A 26,258-nucleotide genomic window follows, 5' to 3' on the forward strand; every position below is an offset into this window, starting at 1 on the left:
ACACCACTCTCGCTCCAACCGGTCCTGCCCCCTACCTTCAGAACAGTATTCCTATGCTTACGTTACTCCCCTTACCAGTATCCTTTTTAAGGCCACATTCCTCCACAGTCTTGGCCCAGCCTACATCTTGCACTATATCCCTTAGGAACAATCCTGTCTAGCCAGACTATTTCTCCTAACCTTCTCAGACTTGCCTTTATTCAAGGTGGACCCCTTCTAGTTTATTACTACCCTCTTGTTCTCCACCAATTCAAATCCTGCCTCCATCTCTGATGCTCAAATAAAGTCCAACTGTCTCCACTAACCATTCAGTTGGAAATGATCAGTTAGATTTTTCCATAATATTAGTTGTATTATTTCTTTGGATTTTAACATTTACCCTGTAGGATTGTTACCTTCTCAGTTATACAAATTTTGTCTTTGAAGTAAATGGCAAACACTCTGAGAGCCAAAATAATTTCTTACATCTTTTTCTTTACCAAAAATGTTACTTAATAGTTAGAGCTCGATAAATATTTATTAATGTGCTTCTAAATATTTTCTCATTGTATTTACTTTAATGATATACATGCTTGTTATTTTTCACAAATTAATGTACAAATGTATATAATTTCAGTATAACAATTTTAAAGAGTAACTGTCAATTAGAGAGTTTTATATGTCCCCTTTCCCGTTTTACATTTTAAGTTGTGTTTTATATCTAAAATATATAAAGACAAATCATGGACTAAAAATTCTTTTTTTTAAAAAAAATAAGCAACAACAAAAACTCAATGTCATTAGTTCCTTCCAAGATGGAAAAGAAAGAAACACAGTTGAACTAGGACTCAGGCAACATCTCTGCCAACATCCAGCTGTCCACTTTGGGGCTCAGTTTTTGGTAAAGAACAGAAGATTGAATTTATCAATTTCTGACATTTCTTCTGCTCTACCATGTTGTCAAACATATATAGCAAAGGCAAAGAAGAAAATAAAGATGGTTAGATAACTCTTGCGAGAGCTTAGGGTTTCATCTATTTGCACTCTTATTTCACTAAAAAAATACAAATTGATGGGTAATTTTTCACATATCATAATAAAATCACAAACACAAGGTTCACTGAATGAATGTGTACAAGCAGACATGCTTATTTGTAGCTAATATCAGCTTGCATGCAAAAGCAAAACACAATGGAAATGCATGAGAATTAGTCGGTATGTATGTGCAGACTACATTTTGAGTGCTTTATGAATCATCCACAAATGCTCAGAAGTGAGTGTTAAGTGTCATTATGAAGCCAGATGACAAGATTTTTTTTTTCCTACCAGTTTTCTCAATTCCCACTTGAATCGGTTTGGCTGGCTCTGTTATGCCTTGGAAATGATGTCAATACAATTCTGAGACTGCTGCTAGGGAGCACAAAACATTATAGGTCCTATATAAGCAATGTCTTTTTATCTTTCTTTTTTCATTTGACAATTGGATTTTTGGCTCAATTTCTTTTTTAAGATTAGATTACTGAAGTCCGATAATATTAACCTGCATTTATACTCAATAGGATAACCAATCAAAAATATAAGAATTCAAACTGAATATTTCTGGTTTACACATGCCAAATAATTAGTATGCCTAAGCTCATCAATTATGTGTTTCTGAGATACAACATTGATGTAATTCTAAACCTAAACCAATGTAATTCCCAATAAGAATTCTTTCTTAAACTTAGTTTCTTACCCCCCCCCAATTTTTAAATAGCTTTTGATTACCTTGAAGCTGGAAATAAAAGTATTTTTGTTTGCACTTTTAAGAGTCTGATTGACCCATTCAATGATAATTGCATCATTTACTTTTTCACCCTCTCCAAGATCCGATAACACGTTCAACGTGTACCTGTAACAGAAGAGATGCATATTTAAGACTGAAAGGGGTAAAATTTGCGCTCACATCATTTATATCAATATTTAGATGAATATTTAAGAAATATTTCAGTTCTAATAAATATTTCTCATTTTAGTCTGGTAAGCTCTAGTACAGAGCTTAGTAATCAGAAGCAAAAACTACTATATGGTACTTTTAAAAATTAAAACAACTCCTTACAAAGCAGTGTTTCAGAGGCATTAATAAAAGTAATTGTGTTTCTAGAGACTGACCCACTTTTAAAACAAAATATAATTTGTAAAAAATTTATTATCAACAATAAATCATTTAAAAATTAATATATTTCACATTGTATGTTTCTTCTGTGTTTGCTATTCTTCAAAAATAGCTAAAGTTTTAGTTCAGTGACTTGTTGAAGGAGACTGACAGTGATGTCACAAACAAACCAGCCTTTACCTTCTCATCAGCTGCCACACCAATGCCAGAGTAAGTGTGGAATTCCCTTCATTTAAGTCCTGCCCAGCAATGCCAACCAAGGAGAATTTGGCCTTATTCTTCCCAAGTTCCACTGCATAGTTACAGTTTTCGATCTGTAAATAATAGTAAAGTTTTGGTATAAAACAGATTTTTTAATATATTTCTTAAATATGCCAGCCTAGTTCAGTCATCTGAAAAATAATTATGACACTGAAAATTTGTATGACAGAATTTCATCTCCTAATAACCAGTGAAGTTAAGGAAATAACTATTCCCATTTTATAGTTGAACGTATCAAAGCACTGAGGGGTTAAGCTAGATAGAGAAACAACTGGCTGAAAAGTTTAAAGATCCTCTCTTACTCTAAAAAGTCTTGACTGTCCAAGATTACACAGCTGATTAGTGGCAAATCTGAAAAACCCAGTTTTCTGCATTCCATCAATAGAGGTAATCAATGTTGTTTTGTCTACATTTAAAATTAAGGAATAGAGAAATTGTTTCATTAAGAATCTAACTTCATCTCCAATATTCTAGATCTCACTCATCCTTTAAAATTAAGCTTTTAGCCAATTTTCTTCATCAAAGGATTAAGCTTAACTGTATCATCTGCAGCCCTTGATGAACTGCCAATCATGGTTATTTTATAATGCTTATGTACCATCTTATATTTAGCATTTTATGAACTTTCTTTTGCCAACCATACATAAGCTCCTTTTAAAGGGCAAAAACTATAAAGTGTACAAATCTGTATCATACTCTCCCCACCCCTAGCCCAGGACTCAGCACGGTGCCCTGTCTACAGTAAGAATCTGATGAATGAACACGAAGTAAATTATCTACCTAACTACTTCTTTCCAGTGGTATAAGAACAATTAAAAAATTTTTGTCTATCCTGGGCTCTACAGAAATTTATCATGCCCAGTCATCTAGTACTATACTTCTTACCTCAGAACATATATATATAAATGTGTGTATGTACATATATATACACACATACATATATATATTTACCTTTCCCCCAGTGAAATTGTAAGATCTCATAATATCACCAGTAATAAAAGGTGATTAAATATTTTTTTAGAATAAACATTTAGTTAAGAAAAACAGTATAACTGGTTTCTCCTGATTTTCTTTCCCAAGTTAGTTAAGGCCTCATTAAAAAACAAGTAAACCTGAGATACAAAGATACACTTCTTTCTAAGAAGAAAATATTTCCAGGAAAGGTGAGAAAAGGACCCCACAATAACAGAATTTGTACAAATTAATGGATACTGTACTTGCAAAAAGAGAATCCAAATTCCCAGAGGTCAGCCTGTTACAAATAAAAATGCAAGAAGATACTCTGAACCTGCTGTAATATCTGCCTGGTTCCCTTAATAAGTTAAATCAAATCTTTGATATGTATTCATTTTTTTTACATGCATGGGGATAATATTCCAAAATTCTCTTTCCTACTAGTCATTTAATATTATAGATTTAGTCTTCCAAATAGAAATATGCACATAATTTAAAAAATGAATTCCTAATTTATGGAAAATAGCAGAGCCCTGATTATGTAATAGTGTGAACAGGAGAGATAAAAACCAGCATATTGTCCACTGCCACTCATTTTAACAGGACAATTTTCTAGCAAATTGTAATAACCACTCATGTAAAGTGTGTTTCAATGAAGGGCCATCTGTTTTATGGTTAGTGTGACCAAAGTTCCTGAGGGGAATGATGGTGAGAAAGGAGCTCAGGGTTAATAGTCTAGAGGGCTGAGATGATGTGACCAGCAATGAAAGAGAAACTGGAAATGGATGCTAGTGTTAAGGGAAAAGATATGTTCTACTTTTCGGCAACATTTGATTTCAAGTTTGGCAAAATACTTCTAAGATCTGGAGAGGTACCAAACTAGAGAAAGAGTAAGAAATTAGGTTCCTAGAGGTAACCATATTTATGGTAGTACTTAACACTCTAACAAGGGATCTGATCCCTGAGGATGTAAATACAGAAAGTTAAGAGCATTAGGCCAAGAACTGAGCCTTGGAAATTCCTAGAGTTGTCGGGCTAAAAGTTTAAGACCCTGTGAAAGGTAAGAATGAATACAAAGCACGAAAAAATTGCAGAATATAGTCTCATAGAATTAATGGAAGAAATGATTACCAAGCACTTCAAAAGTGAGGCTTAGATCATTTGGAAAATGAGAAAAATTACATAATGGGATACAGAGTTCCAAGAGAAAAGAAATGCTGAAGACATAATGAAGAAAGACTATTCACGTGGTGCAGCTTTGTGAACTTTACAAATGAAGCAAGTGACATCCGCTGATGAATGCCCGAAGTCCATAAAATAATTGCCTGGATACCATTTCATGAAAGTACTGCTGCTTTAATTTTAAAACATCTTGAACTTATTTCAGGCCTTGTGTTTCATTCTATAAATAGCTAGTATTTGCTGAAAGGAAGCATTCTACATATGATTGAGACATCTTATAATTAACGGAAAATTCCAGATATAATGAATGAGTGGTTCAGTTTTGTTTTCCTGTTACATGTAAATTGATACAGCCACTATGGAGAACAGTATGAAGGTTCCTTAAAAAACTAAAAATAGGGGCTTCCCTGGTGACGCAGTGGTTGAGAATCTGCCTGCTAATGCAGGGAACACAAGTTCGAGCCCTGGTCTGGGAGGATCCCACATGCCGCGGAGCAACTAGGCCCGTGAGCCACAACTACTGAGCCTGCGCGTCTGGAGCCTGTGCTCCGCAACAGGAGAGGCCGCGACAGTGAGAGGTCCGCACACTGCGATGAAGAGTGGCCCCTGCTTGCCGCAACTAGAGAAAGCCCTCTTAGAGAAACGAAGACCCAACACAGCCCTAAATAAATAAATTAATTAATTAATTAAAAAAAAAAAACTAAAAATAGAAATACCATACGATCCAGCAATCCCACTACTGGGTATATACCCTGAGAAAACCATAATTCAAAAAGAGCCATACAGGGCTTCCCTGGTGGCGCAGAGGTTGAGAGTCCACCTGCCGATGCAGGGGACACGGGTTCGTGCCCCGGTCCGGGAAGATCCCACATGCCGCGGAGCGGCTTGGCCCGTGAGCCATGGCCGCTGAGCCTGCGCGTCAGGAGCCTGTGCTCCGCAATAGGAGAGGCCAGAACAGTGAGAGGCCCGCGTAACGCAAAAAAAAAAAAAAAAAGAGTCATACACAGGGAGATCAGCTCAGTGCTTTGTGACCACCTAGAGGGGTGGGATAGGGAGGGTGGGAGGGAGACGCAAGAGGGAGGAGATATGGGGATACAGGTATATGTATAGCTGATTAGCTTTGTTATAGAGCAGAAACTAACACACCACTGTAAAGCAGTTATACTCCAACAAAGACGTTAAAAAAAAAAACAAACCTATGTGAAATTAGCTAACGAAATTTCCTGAATTCTACTCCCCTGAGAATTATGGGCATATCAAATAAAATATAAAACGTAGACAGTCCAACCACTAGAAATACTGAAAAATATGAATATATATATAAATCTCTTGTAATAATACTAGCCACTTAATTACTTTTAATATTATGATGCCTTTCTTTTTTGTCATTCTTTCAAGAAAACAGGGCTTTTAAAAAAATCTCGAAGCCTATAAATACATACATATTCTAGGGATCTGGAGGATCCCTAGATCCCTTTGTATGAAGTCCTTTTGGAATGCGTGTGTATGCACATGCGTGTGTGCATGTGTGTGCATGTGTGTTTTAAACAAATTAGATTCATATGTATATATACAATTTTGTATCCTCATTTCCATGTCACTATTACTAAAACACTAAAAACGCTATTTTTTAATTTATACATTTTACTTCATTTTATGGGTGTATCCCAATTTATTACCCCTTTGTTGAACAACTAAGTTGTTTTCTTTTTTTTTTGTTCTATAAACATTGCTATGATGAGCATTTTGGCACACAACTTCTTGTCTGACTTTCTGATTATTTCATCAGGATAGATAATAAGTGAAATTATTAAGTCAAAGGACTTTTTGAAGATTATTGATATGTATTACTAAACTGTTCTAGAAAGGTTACACGAATGAACACTCCCTCTAACACTGAATGCAGTGCAATCCAATTGTTTCTTATTTTAAATTGCATTTCTCTATTGTGGGTGAAAAGTTTTTCATGTGTATATTATCCATCATTATTTCTTTTTCTGTGATTTTTTCACTCATATTGTTCACTCTCCCATTTTGCTATTACAATTTTAGTAATAGTAATCGAGCTTTAGTAATTGACTCATATGAACTATTTATACATTAAGGATATTAACCATTTGTCATTTTGTTGCAAATGTTTCCAAGTTTGTTTTTATTTGCTTTTTAATTTTATGGTGTTTATTTTTGCATACAGAAGTTTTAAATTTATATGTATCTACTGTATCAATTTTTTCCTTTGTAATTTATCACTCTAAGTAGATTATCACTCACTTCTATTTTCTTAAAGTTTTATTAAACATTTACCCCTTTACTTTCATTCCATTGGAATTTATTTTGGTGGATGACACATGGTGAAAATTGCTTTTTTCCCTAACAAAATAGTTAACCAGTTGTTCTGATATCATGTTTTGGACGATCCTTTCTTTTCCTACTGAATTTAGTAAGCACCTTGTCATATATTAAGTTCTTATATTCTAGGATAGGTTTCTAGGCTACTCTATTTCATTCTATTCTTATATACCTATTAAACTATTTCAATTACTTCAGCTTTATAAGTTTTTTATATTTTCTCACAGCTCCTCCCTCAATATTCTTGGAAAATGTTCTTGATGATTTAGGCCTATTTCTTCTTCCAATGGAACTTTAGAATCACTTTATAAATCCCATCCCTCAACACACACAAACATACATACACACACACACACACACACACACACGCCCACATATACATAAGAGGAGACTTCTAATTCTAACTGGAATTATTTTCCATCTGTAAGTTGATTTGCAAGAATTTTATGATATTTAGTCTTTCTATCCGGGAATATGGTTATATTTCCATTTATTCCACTAGAGATAGTTATTAAGTCATATGACTGCAGGTTGATTTCATAGTAGCCATATTGATAAGTTATAACAATTTGAGCCCATTAATTTGTATTTTATATTTAAATTATACACATCATTTATTTTATTTTATTATTATTATTTTTTTTGGCTGTGCTACACGGCTTACAGGATCTCAGTACCCCAACCAGGGACTGAATCCAGGCCACGGCAGTGAAAACCCAGAATCCTAACCACTGTGCCACCAGGGAACTCCCATATACACATCATTTTAAATGAAAGGATAAAGTTAAATGAAAGATTCCATATATGTGCATTAGCATACAGTATTTATTTTCCTTCTTCTGACTTACTTCACTCTGTATGACAGACTCTAGGTCCATCCACCTAATTACAAATAACTCAATTTTGTTCCTTTTTATGGCTGAGTAATATTCCATTGTATATATGTACCGCATCTTCTTTATCCATTCATCTGTCGATGGACACTTAGGTTGCTTCCATGTCCTGGCTATTATAAATAGAGCTGCAATGAACACTGTGGTACATGTGTCTTTTTGAATTATGGTTTTCTCAGGGTATATGCCCAGTAGTGGGATTGCTGGGTCATATGATAGTTCTATTTTTAGTTTTATAAGGAACCTCCATACTGTTCTCCATAGTGGCTGTATCAATTAACATTCCCACCAACAGTGCAGAAGGGTTCCCTTTTCTCCATATCCTCTCCAGTTAGTACTGATGAACCTAGTGGCAGGGCAGGAATAAAGACGCAGACGGAGAGAAAGGACTCGAGGACACAGTGGGGGAAGGGTAAGCTGCGATGAAGTGAGAGAGTGGCACGGACATATATACACTCCCAAATGTAAAACAGATAGCTGGTGGGAAGCAGCCGCATAGCACAGGGAGATCAGCTCGGTGCTTTGTGATGACCTAGAGGGGTGGGATAGAGAGAGTGGGAGAGAGGCTCAAGCAGGAGAGGATATGGGGATATATGTGTACATATAGCTGATTGACTTTGTTGTACAGCAGAAACTAACACAACATTGTAAATCAATTATACTCCAATAAAGATATTTTAAAATAAATAATCTACTTCTTAAAAAAAGTTAAATGAAAGTATAACAATTTTAAAGTCCTACATACTTTTACTTTATAAAGCAAATGAACCTGATATAGAAGGTAGAAAGGAAAAGTTGACTATTAAACCAGCAATTCAACAGAACAAGCAGGTACACCAAGGACACCACAGATCCCTTATATGAGGAAGGAGAATATTGGAGACAAGCACTTCCTTTACCATTCATCTGCCAGCTATTCTCCCACCAACTGTAATCAAGTCACTCTCCTGCTCAAAAACGTTTCACGGCTTCCCAGTGCTTGCAGTTTAAAACCCAAACTCTTTAATCTGACATTCAAGGCTCTCAACATCTGGCTTCAATTCAAATTTTTGGCATTCACACTCACTTCTTACCTATCAGAAACCTCTGCTATAGCCAAACTATTCTTCTTAATCGTCAGCCCCTTCTCCAGCCTCCTTCTGCCAAAATTCTATCCATTTCTCAGAGTATAACTCAAAACTACCTCCTGCATGAAGCCTCTGATAAGTGCAGCCTGTGGCTTTTTCTTTCTTAAAACTGATAATATTCACTTTTGCATACACTGTGCTGTAATGTAGTTATTTGCACACATATCTAATTTCTTTAGGGTTTCCTAAGGACCAACTTCATGCCTTTTACTATCTTATATCCTGGCATTGCACTGTACAGGTCATAGTTAATCGATAAATATTTGTTGAAAAATATTAACAAATAACCAGTAAAGATCGTCAAGTTCTGGTGATTATAAAATAGGAATTCATTTATGATACATCTCCAAGAACATTAAGTATTACAACTTGCTAAAGATAAAAACAGTTAGATTAAGTATCTGACTTGGGGGGACTGCCTTCATCTTTCCAAACATTAAAGCTCACTTGTAAAAAGTCTATTAAGCTTAACACATTTTGGGTTGAATCTGTGGGGACAGACCACACTTTACTAAGCTTTATAAAACTCTAAATCCTCTGTTTTCTATCTGAACAATAAGAAAATATCCATGGTCATTATTTCATTCACCTTCTTCATGTTCCCTCCAAGAGCAGGATACGGAGGTTTGTTGACATGGCTCCAATCGACTGGCACGCGGATCATTTCGTAGAGCTGAAAGATGACTAAAGCATCTGCGAGGTCACTAAGACAGGAGGAAAAGAAAATGAAGGAGAAGGAAATGTTGGTACTACCTGATTCTATTAAGCACACTGGAGATGGGCTTATATCTATAAAAATACAACAGGGTCATTTAATGCTCAGAGAATGGCAGGCAGAACAGATCATTTGACCCAAAAATTCTAATCTAGGAATCTGTCCAAATTTTTTTTCATAAATGTTTACAAAGATATATGTACAAGGATATTCACTCCCAGAGTATTTATTAATTTGCAAACAATCTAAAGGCCTGGCAGTAGGGGCTGTTGAATAAATTATCCATACCATGGACTCCTGGGTCACCATAAGACACAATAAGGTAGATCTCTAGGTACTAACATGAAAAGCTTTACACAACATATTACGTTTAAAAAAGAGGCAGAACACTGCGTACAGTTTATTATCTATTAAAAATATTTTCAAAATTAGTAGTATTTAAATACCTCTGTGTGATATGGACTGTTAATAGCAATTACCTCTGGTCAGGAAAAAAAGGAATATGGGAGGAGTAAAAAGGGATTATCATATTTTATTTTGTTCTACTTAACGTACATACTTCCTGAAGCTTGTGCAGTGAGAATGAGTTCATCTATTACTTATGCAGTATGGTTTTTAAAACTTTAAAAAATAATTATATAAAAATCACAATAGCTACTCAGTAGGAAGCTGTTCATGTTAAATAGCGAGCATTAAGAGGAAGGAATTTATGAGCAAGTAGGAGTTATTGAAGTAAAAATACTACTACTCTGTATTCAGAAAAACACATTCTTCCGAGATGCGCAGAGTATGTCTATTGAGTCTGTTTTCAATTCTGTATGCTAAGGACATAATGCAACAGTGATTGATTTTCTGTAATTGCTAGCTCTGTGATTAATTACCTGACTTTTCTCCCTCAACAACTTGTTCATTGAGTTATGTTTTGCTAAGGTTCATATTGAAGTTACTTTGCATCTCTGAGCACACACCATATGGCCGTGAAGGGGGCTGGGCCCTGTGCTGAGTGAAGGAGGGAGAAAGTCCTCCTTTGATGAAGGTAATCAAGAGCTAAGTTATCTATCAGCACATGGAGAACTTTGTATGAAAAATAAATCACTGAAGTAGTTGTATAGGTTCTGAAATCTCACCTATTTCATGATTTTTTTCTTTTTTACTCTAAAGGAATTCATTCTTATTTCTATGTAGTATGGTTTATTACTCATGTCTTGCAAATAGGGAAGCTGATGCCCAGAGAGTTAAAATGATTTCCAGAGAATTTAAGATGTGTTCCAGAACCAACTTGTCATAGAAAAATTCTAGGACTAGTAGTTCTTAAAATATATTTAATAACCTGTTGAGAGGAGAGACTTTTCAGTTAAAATCAATCTAAATTTTTATTTTGCTTTGGTCTGGGTTTGGTGTAAGTAGGTGGGGAGCTAAAATCACTTAGAGGTGGGTTTAGAAATATGAGCCAGACACAAATTCATGGACACACAGCTCTGGTGCCAACTAGACCTCTGGTTATTGTTTTTCTATATCCCGATGGTTCTTTTTAAGGTTATGTTATTTTTGAGAATTTTCTGAATTCCCTTTCCCCCTCCAAAAATTACATACACCCAGAAGCCCTGTGCTAAGCAGTTCAGGATCTAAATAACTAAAAATAATCTTTAGCTAAAAAAATTTGGTCAATTCTTCTCCACTGTCAACCACAGAGAACTCTAGTGTTCCTGACATTTATGAAGTTACCATGAAGTTTCAACAAAGCCTAATGCCCCAGTTTTAAATTTATTTCTTAATTTAAAAAGAAAATACACGCTCATTGTAAAAAAAAAAAAAACAAAAACCCATATTTAAGTTACTAAGTTTGAAAATAAAAGTGTCCTTACTACCCTACCCTCCTCTCTCGGTCGCATACAGTTTGGTATTCATCCCCCCAGATTTTTAAAAAATTCATATACACATATGTATATACTCAATTTTTAAATAATAATATCACGGTAGTCCTATTATTAGTTTCTCTCAATTATATATTATAGACATTCTTTCAAATGAGTCCATAAAGATCTAACCCCTTTTTACCTTCAGCATTTGAGTCCTTTACTGCCCTGCTACTATAACAGCAGTTTCAGTCTAAATATGTATATCTCGTCATCTAGCTAGGATTTACACACTCCTATTAAAGACTTTATTCAATTAAGTCTGTCACATCAACGCTAGTTACCAGAATCAGGCAATACCAGTTTTAAAGACTATTTTGAATATACACCAAGAAATAACTGCACCATAAATCTCAGTTACCCAGTGAACGTGGTCTTTTGTGGCATTAATCTTCAGTTCATATTTTAAATAATAATGAGTTTCCTTGGTGTGTAAATTATTAATAGGTTTAGTTAATTAGACCTTTTTCCTAAAAAATATACAATTAGCTGAAGTTGAGTTCTTTTGCATTTTTAAGGCATGCTGGTAGATCTTATTATAAAGAGAGAAGGAAGGTTTCCTCTCATCTACACCTAGAAAGACACATTGTTAGCACTACCAGAGAGCCCAGGAAATGATTCAATAAAAAATATTTTCTTAGTCCAACCAATGTTAATAACGTGTCGTCATTTTTAAACAAGAAAGAACAAAATAAACAAGTACTTAGGGAAACCAAGTTATTTCTACATATTAGAAAAAATATACTGAACAAATTACGGGACAGTTGAAGTTTTCGGCAAAAATAAATAGAAAGCATGTGAATTATAATGAAAAATACTGATAAAATGGTAAGAGCAATTTATAAAATATTACTGTTCTTCTAATCTGTTAAAGTTGAAATAATTTATTATTTCCCTGATTAGTAATTATTAAAAAGCAAGATGAACTGATTATCTTTACTAAATTGGTTATTTATATCATCACAAATTATAACTAATATTATCATAATCTTATCTTTTCAAATAATACTTTTCTTTTAAAATCTAGTGTATTGCCAATCCCCAGCATTCTGAAACTCTAAATGTTGGCTAAAATTCTTGAGATTTTTAGAAAATGTTCTCATGTAAACATACCTACAATTTGAAACTAGAAAAGTTGGACCCTGGCCATAAAGCTGCATCACATAAAATATTTACCTGTACAAATGATTAATGTATGGGTTGACTCCCAAGGAATTCATCCAGTTCCGAAATGTCCTCTCTTCCTTGCTTTCTCCTAGAGTAGACACAAGTTCACACTGATGATTCAGGACAAAAGAAATCAAGAACTATATTTTAAACCATTCTGGCAGGTACAAACTGGCCATACATACTTTGCCATGGTTCCTACGATACTACAATCTTTTTAGGGAGAAAAAATCTCTTACTGCCAAAGTCCTTGTTTTCCCTGTCTAGAAAGCCTCCATTTGCTTTCTAAATGTCTCCATCTAGAATCCCTTACTTGATGTCTGTGAATTACTGAGCCATGGGTTTCTCTGTTCAGAAAAGTAACAGATAAACTTATGTGGTCCTATCTGTAGTTAATGATTACATGCAAAAGGGATTGGCTAAAAATTAATAAAGCAGCCTTTCAGGGTAGCATTAGCACATTAAACAAAAATAGAAAAGCTGTACCTTCCCCAATGCAGTATCTCTAAATTTGTACAGATTATGGTTTTACACAGGAAAAGTGTCTGAGCACACAAACCTGCATTTTAATCAAACAGCAATGAAGGGGAGAGGTAATATGAAAATAAGCAACGAGGGGCTATAACTATTTTACAGGCTTCCTGAGTTATTTTAGATTGTCCCTACTGAAAATATATAAGGGACACAGCCCCCATTCAGAGTGCGAAGACAAAGACACATTTCATCATGGTAAGTCACTAGACCTCAAAGATCACCTCAAGAACAAACTCCTGCAGGCACTATTATTGAACCTGTGATTACCTACGCTCCCTGAGCAGTCCCTTCACAGCAGTGCTTACCCCATCCATAAGGGAAATGTGGACTCTGGTGTGCCACAAAGTGGGCAGAGAGAGATGGGGGCTCTTTTTGCCACGTCTGCTTTCTGGTCATCCCCTGGATTGCAGATTGTCCTAAGTGACCATCTATAAATATTACTGTTTGTTTTTCAGCCAAGTTAGGAGACAATGGAATGGCCTTGCCTACACCTCATCACCAGACTCTTGAAAATTTGAAACATTTACACTTCTCACCCCTTTTAAGCCATGGGCAAGTCCAGATCACCATCTGGACTTTGGCTCACGTGGGATCCCCAGGACAATTTGGCACATTTAACCACCTGAGTTCCAGGGGCCCAGTCCCTATGCAGTCATCCCTGCAGTCATCTTCAGACTGAGTGCCACACACAGTGTATACCTGCACACCCAGAACAGAAATCCAAACCTTGTAAAATCTAAAAGATTCTGTTTTTTTGTGCCGACTGGTCAGGAAATAATCTGCCCCCTGTATTTTCATGTGGTTTTCAATACCATTACCTAAAGGCTTTCCCAGAATCTGCTTTAATTCTTGCTCTATTAAATTACATAGCCATATAATTTCTTGCTTAAATTTTGTTCCCTCTGGTCTGTAAAAGGTAACTGATCAGTCTGTTGTATCTGCCACTGCCATTTTATAATATGTAACTGATATGAGAACCTTTTTAAAAAGAACCAAGTTAAACTAAATACTCCTAGAACCCACACTTGCCTTGTTTTAGGAGTTATTAAATAGGTTCAAATTAACTATCTGAACTTTCCTGGAAGTGACATAAATATAACCATACTATGATCAACAGCTTGATGCATGTGACTTGGGTTCACCTTTTAGGTGTTTCTCTATTACATTCTATTATTTTGCTATGTATATAAATTTTTTTCTGGTAATTAGAGAATTTTTACATTATTTCCATCTAGGAAAATCCAAATTATGTTTTAAGATTACAAACATCTATAGTGTATAACAATCATTTAATTTTTACTTAAAGTAATATGCAATTTCTGCTGAACCTGATGATAAAAGACATTAAAGTTGTATTTTGACTGAGTTCTGAAACTATTACAAACTTCAGTGTTTCCTGTTTCTTCCTACTGTTCTAAACTAATTATATCATTATTTTAATTTTTGATACCTGGAAAGTAAAACAGATTTTACAAGTGAGCATTTGTTTATCTAATACCATTTCAAATTGTCTTGGTAAATAAATGCTAAAAGCCAGAAGCACTATGCATTTGTGCAAGAGCCATGGTAAAGCATTACAAAAACATATGTATTCCGGACTGGAAATGTTGTCTGGATTTCAGACAACTGAAGCCATCTTAGAAGTAAAATCTTTTATTGCTGACATAAAAGAGAGAAAGAACTATAAAACATTCTTTTCATGTTCAGGGCCAAACTGACACTGCAATTGATAAAAGTTTCAGAGAAAATAACAAATATATTAAAAGTAGGCTACTAAGAGGAAAGAAAAGGAACATATATTGAACACTCACTACATGTGCTAAGTGATGTATTAAGTGTTTTCCTCTTCCTGACCTGAACATTATTGAGCACATACTGTATGCTAAACTCATTCATTCATGAAAGGTCATTTTAACTTGCTCTGAAATTCTTCAAAATAAGTATTATTAGCCCTGTTTTATATATGAGAAAACCAAGGCTCACAAAGATCACTCAGTTATTAAATGGTGGTGCCGTGATTTGGACAAAGTCTAATTCCATGGTCTCTGTATTTTCTGGTGCCATGATTTGGACAAAGTCTAATTCCATGGTCTCTGTATTTTCTATCACCACAAATGAATTCTGAGATTGTCTCTCTATAGGTAACCCACATATTTGGCTCAATTTAATATAAAGATTTAATATTTAACTGGGCTTTTAATTTTCTTTAATTCCATACAGATAAAATTCTTTGCCAATAAGGACATACTAATATATGAATATGGGATGTGATACGGTCAAGCTTCAAATTTCATAAGGCTCTACAAAAACAAATGTACAGAGGAAAAAATTCCAATGACAGTCAAAGTCAAATTCATTTTTGGCAGATGTATCAGGACATACATATGTTCTAAATAAAGATGACTGATAAATATTTCCCAAAGTATCTTTTTACATAAATAAAGTAAATACTAGTGGAAATATTTAGCAATCCTATTCACACTGAAAAATTCCAAAAGCATGCTGAACACTAGCAAAAGAATTCAAACGTGACAAATAGGAGAGCGAGCAAGTTGGAAAAGGTATCTAGCAAGAGTTCAGTGACTATAAAAAGCAGATCATTTTTAATATGCCACTCTAAACAATGCCTTCTACTGTAAGACACAGAGGAATTTTGAAATTTCCCAGACCGAAAAAAACACAGCAGTCTCCCTTTTTAATTTTTTAAAAGTTCTAATCCCTCACCCTAAATTTCTCTGCTGAAAAATCAACATTTTTTAACCTATCTTACCTCTCAGTTACATATCTATGTAGAGAACACAATCTTTATTTTAGTGAACTTCTGAAAGAGTGAATTAATCATATTCCTCAAAGAACACATCTGTTAAATCTGAAACTTCTTTCATTAATCAAAAAGCTGTAATCATAAAGTGACCAGGACCTTGGAACTCTGGTTGTGGCAGTCAAAGAGAAAAAGATGATGAAGCTGATTTCTCACTCTGTCTTACTGGGGAAGAAGGGAAGAAGGTGGGTGATGTGGGAGAATGAACACTGCAGTATCAAGTTCTCCCCACCAGGAAGAATCCCCACCTGAGGACCAGCTTCTCCAAACCAGGGCGACCATGAAGACTATTTTAGGAGTGGCCCTAACCTCTGACAACTGCCACCACTGCTGCCACTGTTTTTACTCTTAGTTCTGGTACTAATGTGGGTTTTAGTATGCATGTGAGTGAGTGTGAGGTTGGCAGAAGAAAAGGAGAGAGGCTGAAACAGATAAGGAGAAAGAACTAGACACCGAGAATGTTTTTGTCATTATGATGATTCATATATTGTAAGCTTCAATGACATTTAGTAAATGTAATGTAGCTAAGTAATACAAAATGATCTATGTTATAGAATCTAAACAGATCCTGCCAAAGATTACTTGAGATAAAACCCCGCATAGCACAGGGAGATCAGCTCGGTGCTTTGTGACCACCTAGAGGGGTGGGGTGGGATAGGGAGGGTGGGAGAGAGGGAGACGCAAGAGGGAAGAGATATGGGAACATATGTATATGTCTAACTGATTCACTTTGTTATACAGCAGAAACTAACACACCATTGTAAAGCAATTATACTCCAATAAAGATGTTAAAAAATAAAAGAATAAACTTTTAACTTAAAAAAAAAGATAAGTCTGTTTATTCACAGCAGAGGGATAAAAGCTTTACATCAAATCATGAAATCAGTTGTCAAAATTGATTTCTAATGTGTTAACAACTACACTATTCCATCATTATAGAAGGCAAATTAGGTGGAGAGTTTACATAATCAAGTCTTGCTCTGCTATCCTAATCAGGTTTCATTTGTGTTTCTTGCTTGTCATCATTCATTCTTTAGGCATATTAAGACAGAAAAAAAAACACAACATGAACAATGCAAAAAATAAATATCAACCCAGACAGAAAGAGTAAATGGTACTAATAAAAAGAACATTCAGAATGAATATATTTATAGAGTAGAGAAAAGTACTAAATACAGTACCTACATTAGGAGGGGTCAAATCTGCATTTCATGAAGCAAAACAGGAAAGTATTATAAATTATGAGACAGATAACAATAGCCCACACACAAGACAAGTAATGAATATTGTAAATTTTTTCATGTACACTAAACACATTAAAAAGAGAACAATACTGGAGTCAAACTGTAGCTTTCAAAGGAGAAAAAAGCTACAAATAATTATTTTTTTCCAATAGCTATAATTCATTGTCCATATTGGTGGTGTAATTATGTTATGTGGTCATTTAAGAGAACGTTTTAAATGTATGATGGTTTTCACTAAACTCTTATGGAGAAATGACAGACATGTAAAATCTACCTCAGCATTCTCTTTTAACCAAAATGAAAAACGACTTTAAGTTGAACTTTTTAATGAATGCACATGCCTACACACAGTAAACTTGATCTCCCACCACAATCCCCTACCTCTGACAGTGAAGTAGGACAATACCACAAAAAGATACACACAGTGAATCAATTAAAGACAGAGAGAGCATACCTTCCAATAAATTCATATCGATGTCATTATTATCAGGCTTGTGTAGGCTTGGGTATGTGTTAAACAGATTAGCTACAAAAGCTAAATTAAGTTTAGGATTGCCTGAAACCACATCTGCAGGAGTAACAAACTGTCTGCAGCCCAGTTTATCTGCTTCCTGAAGCATGAATTCAGCACGCTTCAAGTCATTTTCCTCCTAAACAATGAAATAAAACAAAAATGTTCAAGATTAAACTTTTTACTGGCATAATTTTTAATTCATATACATATTTATAAGCAACTACTTTTCTGGAAATATATCAAATAATGGCTCAAAACAGGGTCAGAATGTGCAGGAATTCCAAATTAACTTCCCCATTTCTTTTAAATCGGTAAGAACAAGTCTCTGAGTTTTCTTGCTGGGATCAGTGGAATATTTCACCCTCATTGCTGAAGTACTCAACAAAACTCTCAAACATTGTATCAGTAAGCTTCTACTGGCTGAATTATAGGTAACTTGCTCAAGGCCATATACTAGAATGCTTTCTGGCTAAGAGGCTTAGCTATCTCACCCTTTCTACTCTGGTATTTCCAGTAGACTCTTTTCTCAATGAAAAACAAGCTGGGATACATATAAAAAATATTAAAGTCAGTAGGAACAGCACTTTTCACAATTGCAAAACCCTGGAAACAAACCAAATGCTTACCAACAGGAGAGCAGATGAAAACTGTGAAACTGTGTTATATTCACACAATGACATATAACAATATGAGTGACTCATTAATATGTTCAAAATAAGTATAGAAATTTAAGTATATGATAAACTTTGTATGAAGTTAAAAAGTAAAATAAATTTTGTAGAAAACAAACTTATGGTTACCAGGGGATAAGTAGGGGAGGGATAAATTGGGAGACTGGGATTGACATATACACACTATTATATATAAAATAGATATGTAATAAGGACCTACTGTGTAGCACAGGGAACTCTACTCAATACTCTCTAATGGCCTATATGGAAAAAGAATCTTAAAAAAGAGTGGATATATGTATATGTATAACTGATTCACTTTGCGGTACACCTGAAACTAACACAACATTGTAAATCAACTATACTCCAATAAAAAAATTTTTTTTAAGTAAAATAAATTTAATTTTTTAAGAAATACATTTGGTTGAAAAAAAACTATAGCAAAAGAAAGGCAAAAAACGATGAACGTAAGATTCAAGATGGTGATTATCACATTAAGGGGACGCAGAGAGATGGCACAGGGAAGAACTACACAGCTAAATGTAAACTGATGTCAAAGTCTTAGCTTTCTTGTTGGATTGAGGGTTTGTACGAGCTTGTTACAATTTCAATACAAACAAACAACTACCAGACAAAAATAAATAAAAAGAGGGACATGCCTGGACCCACGATGAGAGTATATCATGACCAAGGATTATGACTTATCTAATTCTGTGCACCAGAGTTGTAAATAAAATGTAATTGAAATCAGAGAAAGCAATAGGTTCAATGCTATTAAACAGCAATAAAAAGCTCCTCAGGTAGACGTGAACAGATCACAATATGTGGACCTTACTTAGATCTTAATTCAGATAAATTATAAAAAGAAAACCTGACATTTATGAGGCAACAGGAAATGTCAACACTGACTAGTTATTTTGATATTACAGATTATTTTTTTTAGTTATGTAAGGTATTATGGTTATATTTTTAAAGGGTCTTTATCTTTTAGAAGTACATATTGATGAAATGATACCATGTCTAGGATTTGCTTCAAAATAATATGGAAGAGGAAGCAAATAGGTAGGTGATAAATGAAGAAACAAGACTGACCATGAGTTGATAGTTGTTGAACTTGGGGGATGAACACATGGTAGTTCAGTATATTAAGTTTGCCCACTTTTGAGTAGGTTTGAAACTTTCTGTAAGTTATTTTAACTTCCTAATTTTTGTACTCAAGCTAATTTGTAAATTTTGCAATACTGATTTTTAGATTTTATAATAATGTAAAATATAATTAATTAGTGATGACTCAAGTTGCCTTTAAAACTAAATATTCTGGATATTACACTTTAAGTACTTAATAGATTTTCATACAAACTATAATCTGACCATACTTTAAGGTTTCGATAGAACCATCCCTGGTACTTAGAACTTATGCTAAAAGAATGGGCTTCCTATAAAATGTGTTAGATGGGTCAGGATTTGTATCAGTTCTTCCTACACCATAAATACTAGGAATTGCCATTTTTTATTTTGTGTATTGTCAAATATAAGTTGGAAGAACTTATAATCAACTGCTTAGAAATCTAATAACAGCTTGTCGCTCCCTTTCCTTGTGCACAGCAGCAAAAGCACCCTGGTGTGTTCCAGTGATGTTGCACCAGGGAAATGTGAGTGTAGGGTTGATTCCACACATACTCAAGGTCAGAATTCTGCAATTCCCCTTCCTCACTCATGACAGCCAGATGGCTTAGCATGGAAATTTAGAGCCTAGGGCATGAAAAATAACTTCTGAAAAGCAAAGAGCCAAGGTTTAATGAAGGGCTGAGGACGCCACCAGGGAATGCTGCCTGAAGCGAACTGTACTCTAAATATGACTGTACTCGCTAGTCAAATTCATAGAGACGCAAAGTAGCATAGTGGTTACCAGGAGCTTGGGAGAGAGGGGAATGGGGAGTTATTGTTTAATGGATACAGACTTCACTATGTGACGAGGAAAAATTTTTGGAGAGGGGTACTGGTGATGGTTGCATGTACTGCAAATGTAACGCCACTGAGCTGTACACATAAAATTGTCATTTTTATGCTATGCATATTTTATAAAAATTTTTTAAAATTTTAATTAAAAACTATACTCACATTAAATCCTGAAAGGTCAATGGCAATGGCAGGTCCATCATCCCGGTCACCTTTAGGTGCAATCTGATTAAGCAGATGAAAATAGGCTCTTGAATCCTTTAAGGAAGGAAACAAAATAGAATTTTTCAAATGAATAAAATCATCACGGGATTTATGGGGAAAAGTACTCAAATTGAAGCAATTGTCCTCATCTCAAAGAAGGGAATAATAACTTAGTAACCTTTACTTATTGCTTACAGGATCCTGAATGCACTATGCTGTTTCACCCTTGAGAGCTTCTAGCAACACTGTTTCCTAAACCTGGAAGGCCCTTCCTCACCTCTTTCATTTGTTTACACTCCTAAGGATCAGCATCAGTTAAGATTAGGGCCAAGTTTCCTTGACAAGTGTCTTCCAGTGGGGAGGGAAGTGTTTCAAGCTACTGTGGTTCAGAGACACACCTGAAGACCCCCTTTTGTCTACTGATTCCCTATGCCCTCTGATACTTTGGTTTCCTCTTAGCTGGTTATTGAGAAAGTGGAAGTAAGTATTAAACTGGACAAGCCCACAAGGGCCTCTAGTCTAGCAACAGATGTAATTCTCAGTCCAAATTAACAGACTGACATTCTCATTATTATCTAATCTATCCGTGGCATACAAAAAGGGAAACAATACTTTAATCTGCTAATGCTAGCATCTCTTTCCTCTCACAACCAGTTGTATTTCTTTTTAAAAGCCAATAAACCAGTTTTTTGGGGTTTTTTTAGTAAAAGATTTTGTGATTTTAAGTGGGGGATCCACCTCACACAGAGAAATGCAAAAATTTCATTTTCTACACTGTGTGCTTGTGAATTAAACTTCAATTCAAATTTAAGTCTGTGATTGAAGTTCTTTTTTGTCTTTGTTTAAAAAACCACAGCCATAACACAAACACACATACAAATTAAGTCTGAACTCCTTTTGTTCCTGACATGCATCTACATCCTTTTTGTATGTCGCAAATTTGAACATTAAAATATGAACCTTAATGTCCTGGCTGAAGTTGCTGATGGTACGCCATCCTGCATTGGTCAGATGGTAGTTCACCCAACGCAGCAGTAATTCCTCTGGAGAAAGCTTCATCAACTCTTCTAGATCCTCACCTTCATTTAGCAATGCAATCAGGGCTGAGAGGAAAACAATGAAATATAAATTTTTCCCACAGTAAGTATATATCAATGAAAAGTAAATATTTTTGATGACCTTACCTTCATTTCTGGAAATCTCAATATCAGCAAAAAGACCAACTTTGATGATCTGCCAGAGAAGTCCCAAGACCAAGTGAGGTTTTCCTTCTTTGAGATCCTGTGCACCAATGTTGACCACTGTACAACCAATGGCTGAGGCAGAATTCAGGGCTAGGTTTAAATTTTCCTGAATCGCCACAAAGAAAAATACATGTGAGAAAGTACTTTCTAAACTCTTATCAACAAGTTGTGAAGGTAAATAAGACACAATGGATGGTGAAACTTCCCATTTTTTTTAACATAAGTAGTACTTATATCACCTCTATATGCCAATGACTTTCAAAGCCATATCTCCAGGCCACACTTCCTCCCAGCACCCACTCTAAGCTCTACACCTGTATACATATTTGGTTATGTCTACCTGGATGTTTCACAAGTATCTCAAACTCAACATGTCCATAATTGAAGCAATTTTCTAGCCATGCTTCCCTATTCCTCTAATCCTCTGTCAAAACTGGCTTTTCCTTTATTTCCTATCTTGGTTGACAGGACCAACCTTCATTCTTGCTTCTTTCTTCCTAAGTCAGAAACCTGAGCAGAATCCTTGTTCTTCTTGCCTCTAACATCCTGTGACCAATTTCTGTCAATTCCACCTTCTAAATACCTCTGGAAACTGTCAGTACCTTTCTTCAAGTTTCTTAATTCCTTCCTAACACCCATGCTCAGACTTACTCTCTAAAACCCACCTTCCATAGTACCCTGCTGTTGGTAACCTTATTAAAATATGGACCTGATGGCATTCCCTAGCTTTAAAACCCTACAAATGTTCCCCATCATTCCCACTATCTCCTCTCACTCACTCTGTTCCAGCTCTAGAGGGCCTTTGAACTTGCTATTCCCTCTGCCTGGAACACACTTTCCTCAAATATCCACAATTCCTTTACACTGCTCAAATGCACCTAATGGCTTTCTCCAATTGTCCTACACAAGATAGCAAGCATCACCACAGCCTTTGCTCGCACTCATCATTCTCTATTTTACTCTGTATCATTCTCCGACATGTTATATAGTTATATATTTATTTTTATATCACCCCCAATTAGAGTATGAGCACTAATTATGATGAGAGAAAGAACTCCTACAACTCAACAACAATAAAACAACCTGATTAAAATATGGGCAGACGACATGAACAGACATTTCTCCAAAGAAGATATCAGATGAACAGTAAGCACGTGAAAAGCAGATCAACATGACTAATCATCAGGGAAACGTCAACCGAACCACAGTGAGGTACCACTTCACACCCATCAGGATGTCTATTATTAAAAAAAAAAAAACCAAAATAAAATAACAAGTGTTGGAGAGGATGTAGATAAATTGGAACCCTGTGCATTGCTAGTGGGAATGTAAAATGGTGCAGTTTCTGTGGAAAACAGTATGGCTATTCTTCAAAAAATTAAACACAGAAGTACCATATAGTTTAGCAAATCCACTTCTGGATATTTACTCAAAAAAGAAAGCAAGCTAGGACTCAAAGAGATATTTGTATACCCATGTGTGTAGCAGCATTATTCACAAAAGCCAAAAGGTGGAAACAACCCAAGTGTCCAGCCACAGATAAACAGATAAGTAAAATATGGTATAGGCATACAATAGAATATTATTCAGCTTTAGAAAGGAAGGGAATTCTGCACAGGCTGCAACATGGATGAATCCTGAAGACATTATGCTAAGTGAAATAAGCTGGCCATGAAAAAGAACTATTGTATGATTCCATTTATATGAGGTACCCAGAGTAGCCAAATTCATAGAGACAGAAAGTGGAATGGTGATAGCCAGGGGATGGGGGAGTGGACAATGGGGAGCTTTTTTAAAAAAATCATTCATTCATTCATTCATTCATTCATTTTTGGCTGCATTGGGTATTCGTTACTGCACGTGGGATTTCTTTAGCTGAGGTGAGCGGGGGCTACTCTTCTTTGCGGGGCATGGGCTTCTCATTGCGGTGGCCTCTCTTGTTGTGGAGCACGGACTCTAGGCGCACGGGCTTCAGTATTTGTGGCACATGGGCTCAGTAGTTGTGGCTCGCAGGCTTCAGTAGTTGTGGCTCACAGGCTCCAGAGCGCAGACTCAGTAGTTGTGGCACACGGGCTTAGTTGCTCCGCAGCATGTGGGATCTTCCCAGACCAGGGCTTGAACCCGTGTCCCCCGCGTTGGCAGGCGGATTCTTAACCACTGCGCCACCAGGGAAGTCCCAGGGAGCTATTATTTAATGGGTATAGAGTTTCAGTTTGGGAGGATGAGAAGAGTTTTGGAGAAGAATGGTATTGATGAATCCATAGCAATGTGAATGTATTTAATGCCACAGAACTGTACACTTAAAAATGGTTAAAGTGATCAATTTTATGTTATGTGTATTTTACAACAATGGAAAAAAAAAGGAAAAATGGCCCAGAGCCATCTTGAAGGTGCTCTCTATGGCCAAATCTGGGACAAGTTAAACACCAAAATAATCAAGCACAGTAATGAATTAAGCCACTGGAAAAAGTAGGAACTCCTGAGTCCTATCAATGACAGAGAGAGAGAAGAGAGTTCTCTGGGTTACAGAAGAATGCCAAATAATAAAAGACTAGGGCTTCCCTGTTGGCGCAGTGGTTGGGAGTCCGCCTGCCGATGCAGGGGACACGGTTTCGTGTCCCGGTCCGGAAGGATCCCACATGCCGCGGAGCGGCTGGGCCCGTGGGCCATGGCCGCTGAGCCTGCACGTCCGGAGCCTGTGCTCCGCAACGGGAGAGGCCACGGCAGTGAGAGGCCTGCGTACCGCAAAACAAAAATAAAAAAATAAAAGACTAGTAAATGTAGAGGAAGTGCTGGAGTTGAAAAAAAAAACATAATTTTGCAACCATCATGGTAAAGACCCTGTTAGGAAAGAATCATCAATCTAGGGAATCTAAAATCTAGGGGAAAATTCTGTTATGGAGCAGGATATCTGCATGGCCTTCAAGTGTTTCCTCATGGACTGCTTATTAGTTGCAAGGGAGAAAAAGAAAAGGAAACAGTAATTATACAGTGGAGAAACTGGGTAACATCTTAACCTGATGATAAAAACTAACATCAACTATAAGAGACATGCAGATATCTTGTGCCTCTCAATATACAAATTTACAAACTTGATAACTATACTGTGGTAATATAAGAGAAAATCCTTGTTCTGAGTAAATATATGCTAAGGAATTCACTGGTAAAGAGTGATAAGGTATGTAACTTATCCTCAAGTGGTCCAGGAAAAAAGGTTGTGTACACACGCACACACGAGGGAGAGAGCACAAATATTAAAGTGCAATAAACCACTAACAACAGGTGAACCCAGGTAAAGGATGTATGAGTGTTTTTGTATAGTTTTTAGTTTTGCAACTTTCTCTACGTTTGAAATTATTTTCAAATAAACCTAAAAAAGGGTAACTCAAAGTTTTTTATCCAAACATGCCATTAATTTTAATCTAAAAGCTTAATTGAGGGCAATATTTATTTAATAATATTAATTAATTTTTGCTTTAGCTATCATCTATCAATGCTATACCAGTGATCAGAAACACAAATGTACAAGAAAAGAGCCACCAAACAACAAAAAAACAGTTTGGGACAACACAAGGCAGCAAATTGGAAAAGACACTGAATTCGAAAAATTTAGAGTTACCTTGGCTTTTAACTTTTTTTTTTTTTATTCCCTCCTCCTCACATTTCTTCCCTAAATAACAAACGCATACTATGTACCGATGACATTTTTCCGATCAACTTTTCACCTTTTGGAAAGGCACGGTGGCCTGTTTGCTACTAGGCCTAATTTTTTTGGCCATTTAATGGTGATAAATAATCAATACAGTCAGACTTTTAAGTCACCAAAGATAAGAGGAGGTAACTTTAAGAGCTAGGGGATTTGTTGTTAATTGTGTTTGATTTGCTTTGGGGAAAAGGTAGAGATTGTCTTTTCCTCTTTTATTTCTACAGTCCACGTTTGGGTGGGGCCCCTGCTCCCACAGTTTGTTTAAATTTTTATGTTTACTAGCCAGAAGTTACACAAAGGTTTACAAAGCAGAGTGATTATTTCAATGGCTTCCTCTTACAGTATGCTGAAGCAATTTATCTTGCTGGGCTCCAAGTAAGTGGCTGTATCTCTTGGGGTTTAGTCAAGGGTAACTGAAGTAAGCATTTGGAATTAAATTATTTTTGTAGTGGTATTAAGCAATATTCATTTAAATGCAGTTCTCCCAAAAGAAGGCCGAACCAGAGAATCCTTCAATATATTTACAACCTAAATAAACATGATAATTGCGAAAATATTTTCAGTAAATTTCAAGTATTTTCTAGATATTCAGAAGATTTTTCCTACCTTCAGATATGTTTAATTACCTTAAATCAAATCAATATAACTTTCAAGAGACAGCCT

At 35.7% G+C, this 26,258-nt stretch overlaps 1 protein-coding gene across 2 annotated transcripts in view; it reads right to left on the reverse strand.

The window, feature by feature from the left end:
• The window catches only part of PLS1 (plastin 1), a 104,741-nt gene that overhangs the window by 6,130 nt on the left and 72,353 nt on the right, over window positions 1-26,258 (reverse strand). For both annotated transcript variants that reach the window (XM_060149158.1, XM_060149157.1), the window contains exons 7-14: window positions 21,830-21,995; window positions 21,606-21,748; window positions 20,604-20,699; window positions 17,752-17,947; window positions 12,708-12,786; window positions 9,490-9,604; window positions 2,315-2,448; window positions 1,747-1,870 (exon numbers count right to left, since the gene is read on the reverse strand). In XM_060149158.1, coding sequence (XP_060005141.1) covers window positions 1,747-1,870; window positions 2,315-2,448; window positions 9,490-9,604; window positions 12,708-12,786; window positions 17,752-17,947; window positions 20,604-20,699; window positions 21,606-21,748; window positions 21,830-21,995 — 1,053 coding nt within the window. The remainder of the gene's footprint in view (window positions 1-1,746; window positions 1,871-2,314; window positions 2,449-9,489; window positions 9,605-12,707; window positions 12,787-17,751; window positions 17,948-20,603; window positions 20,700-21,605; window positions 21,749-21,829; window positions 21,996-26,258) is intronic.

The sequence above is a fragment of the Lagenorhynchus albirostris genome, chromosome 5 (assembly GCF_949774975.1).
Source record: "Lagenorhynchus albirostris chromosome 5, mLagAlb1.1, whole genome shotgun sequence".
NCBI classification, from domain to species: Eukaryota; Metazoa; Chordata; class Mammalia; order Artiodactyla; family Delphinidae; genus Lagenorhynchus; species Lagenorhynchus albirostris.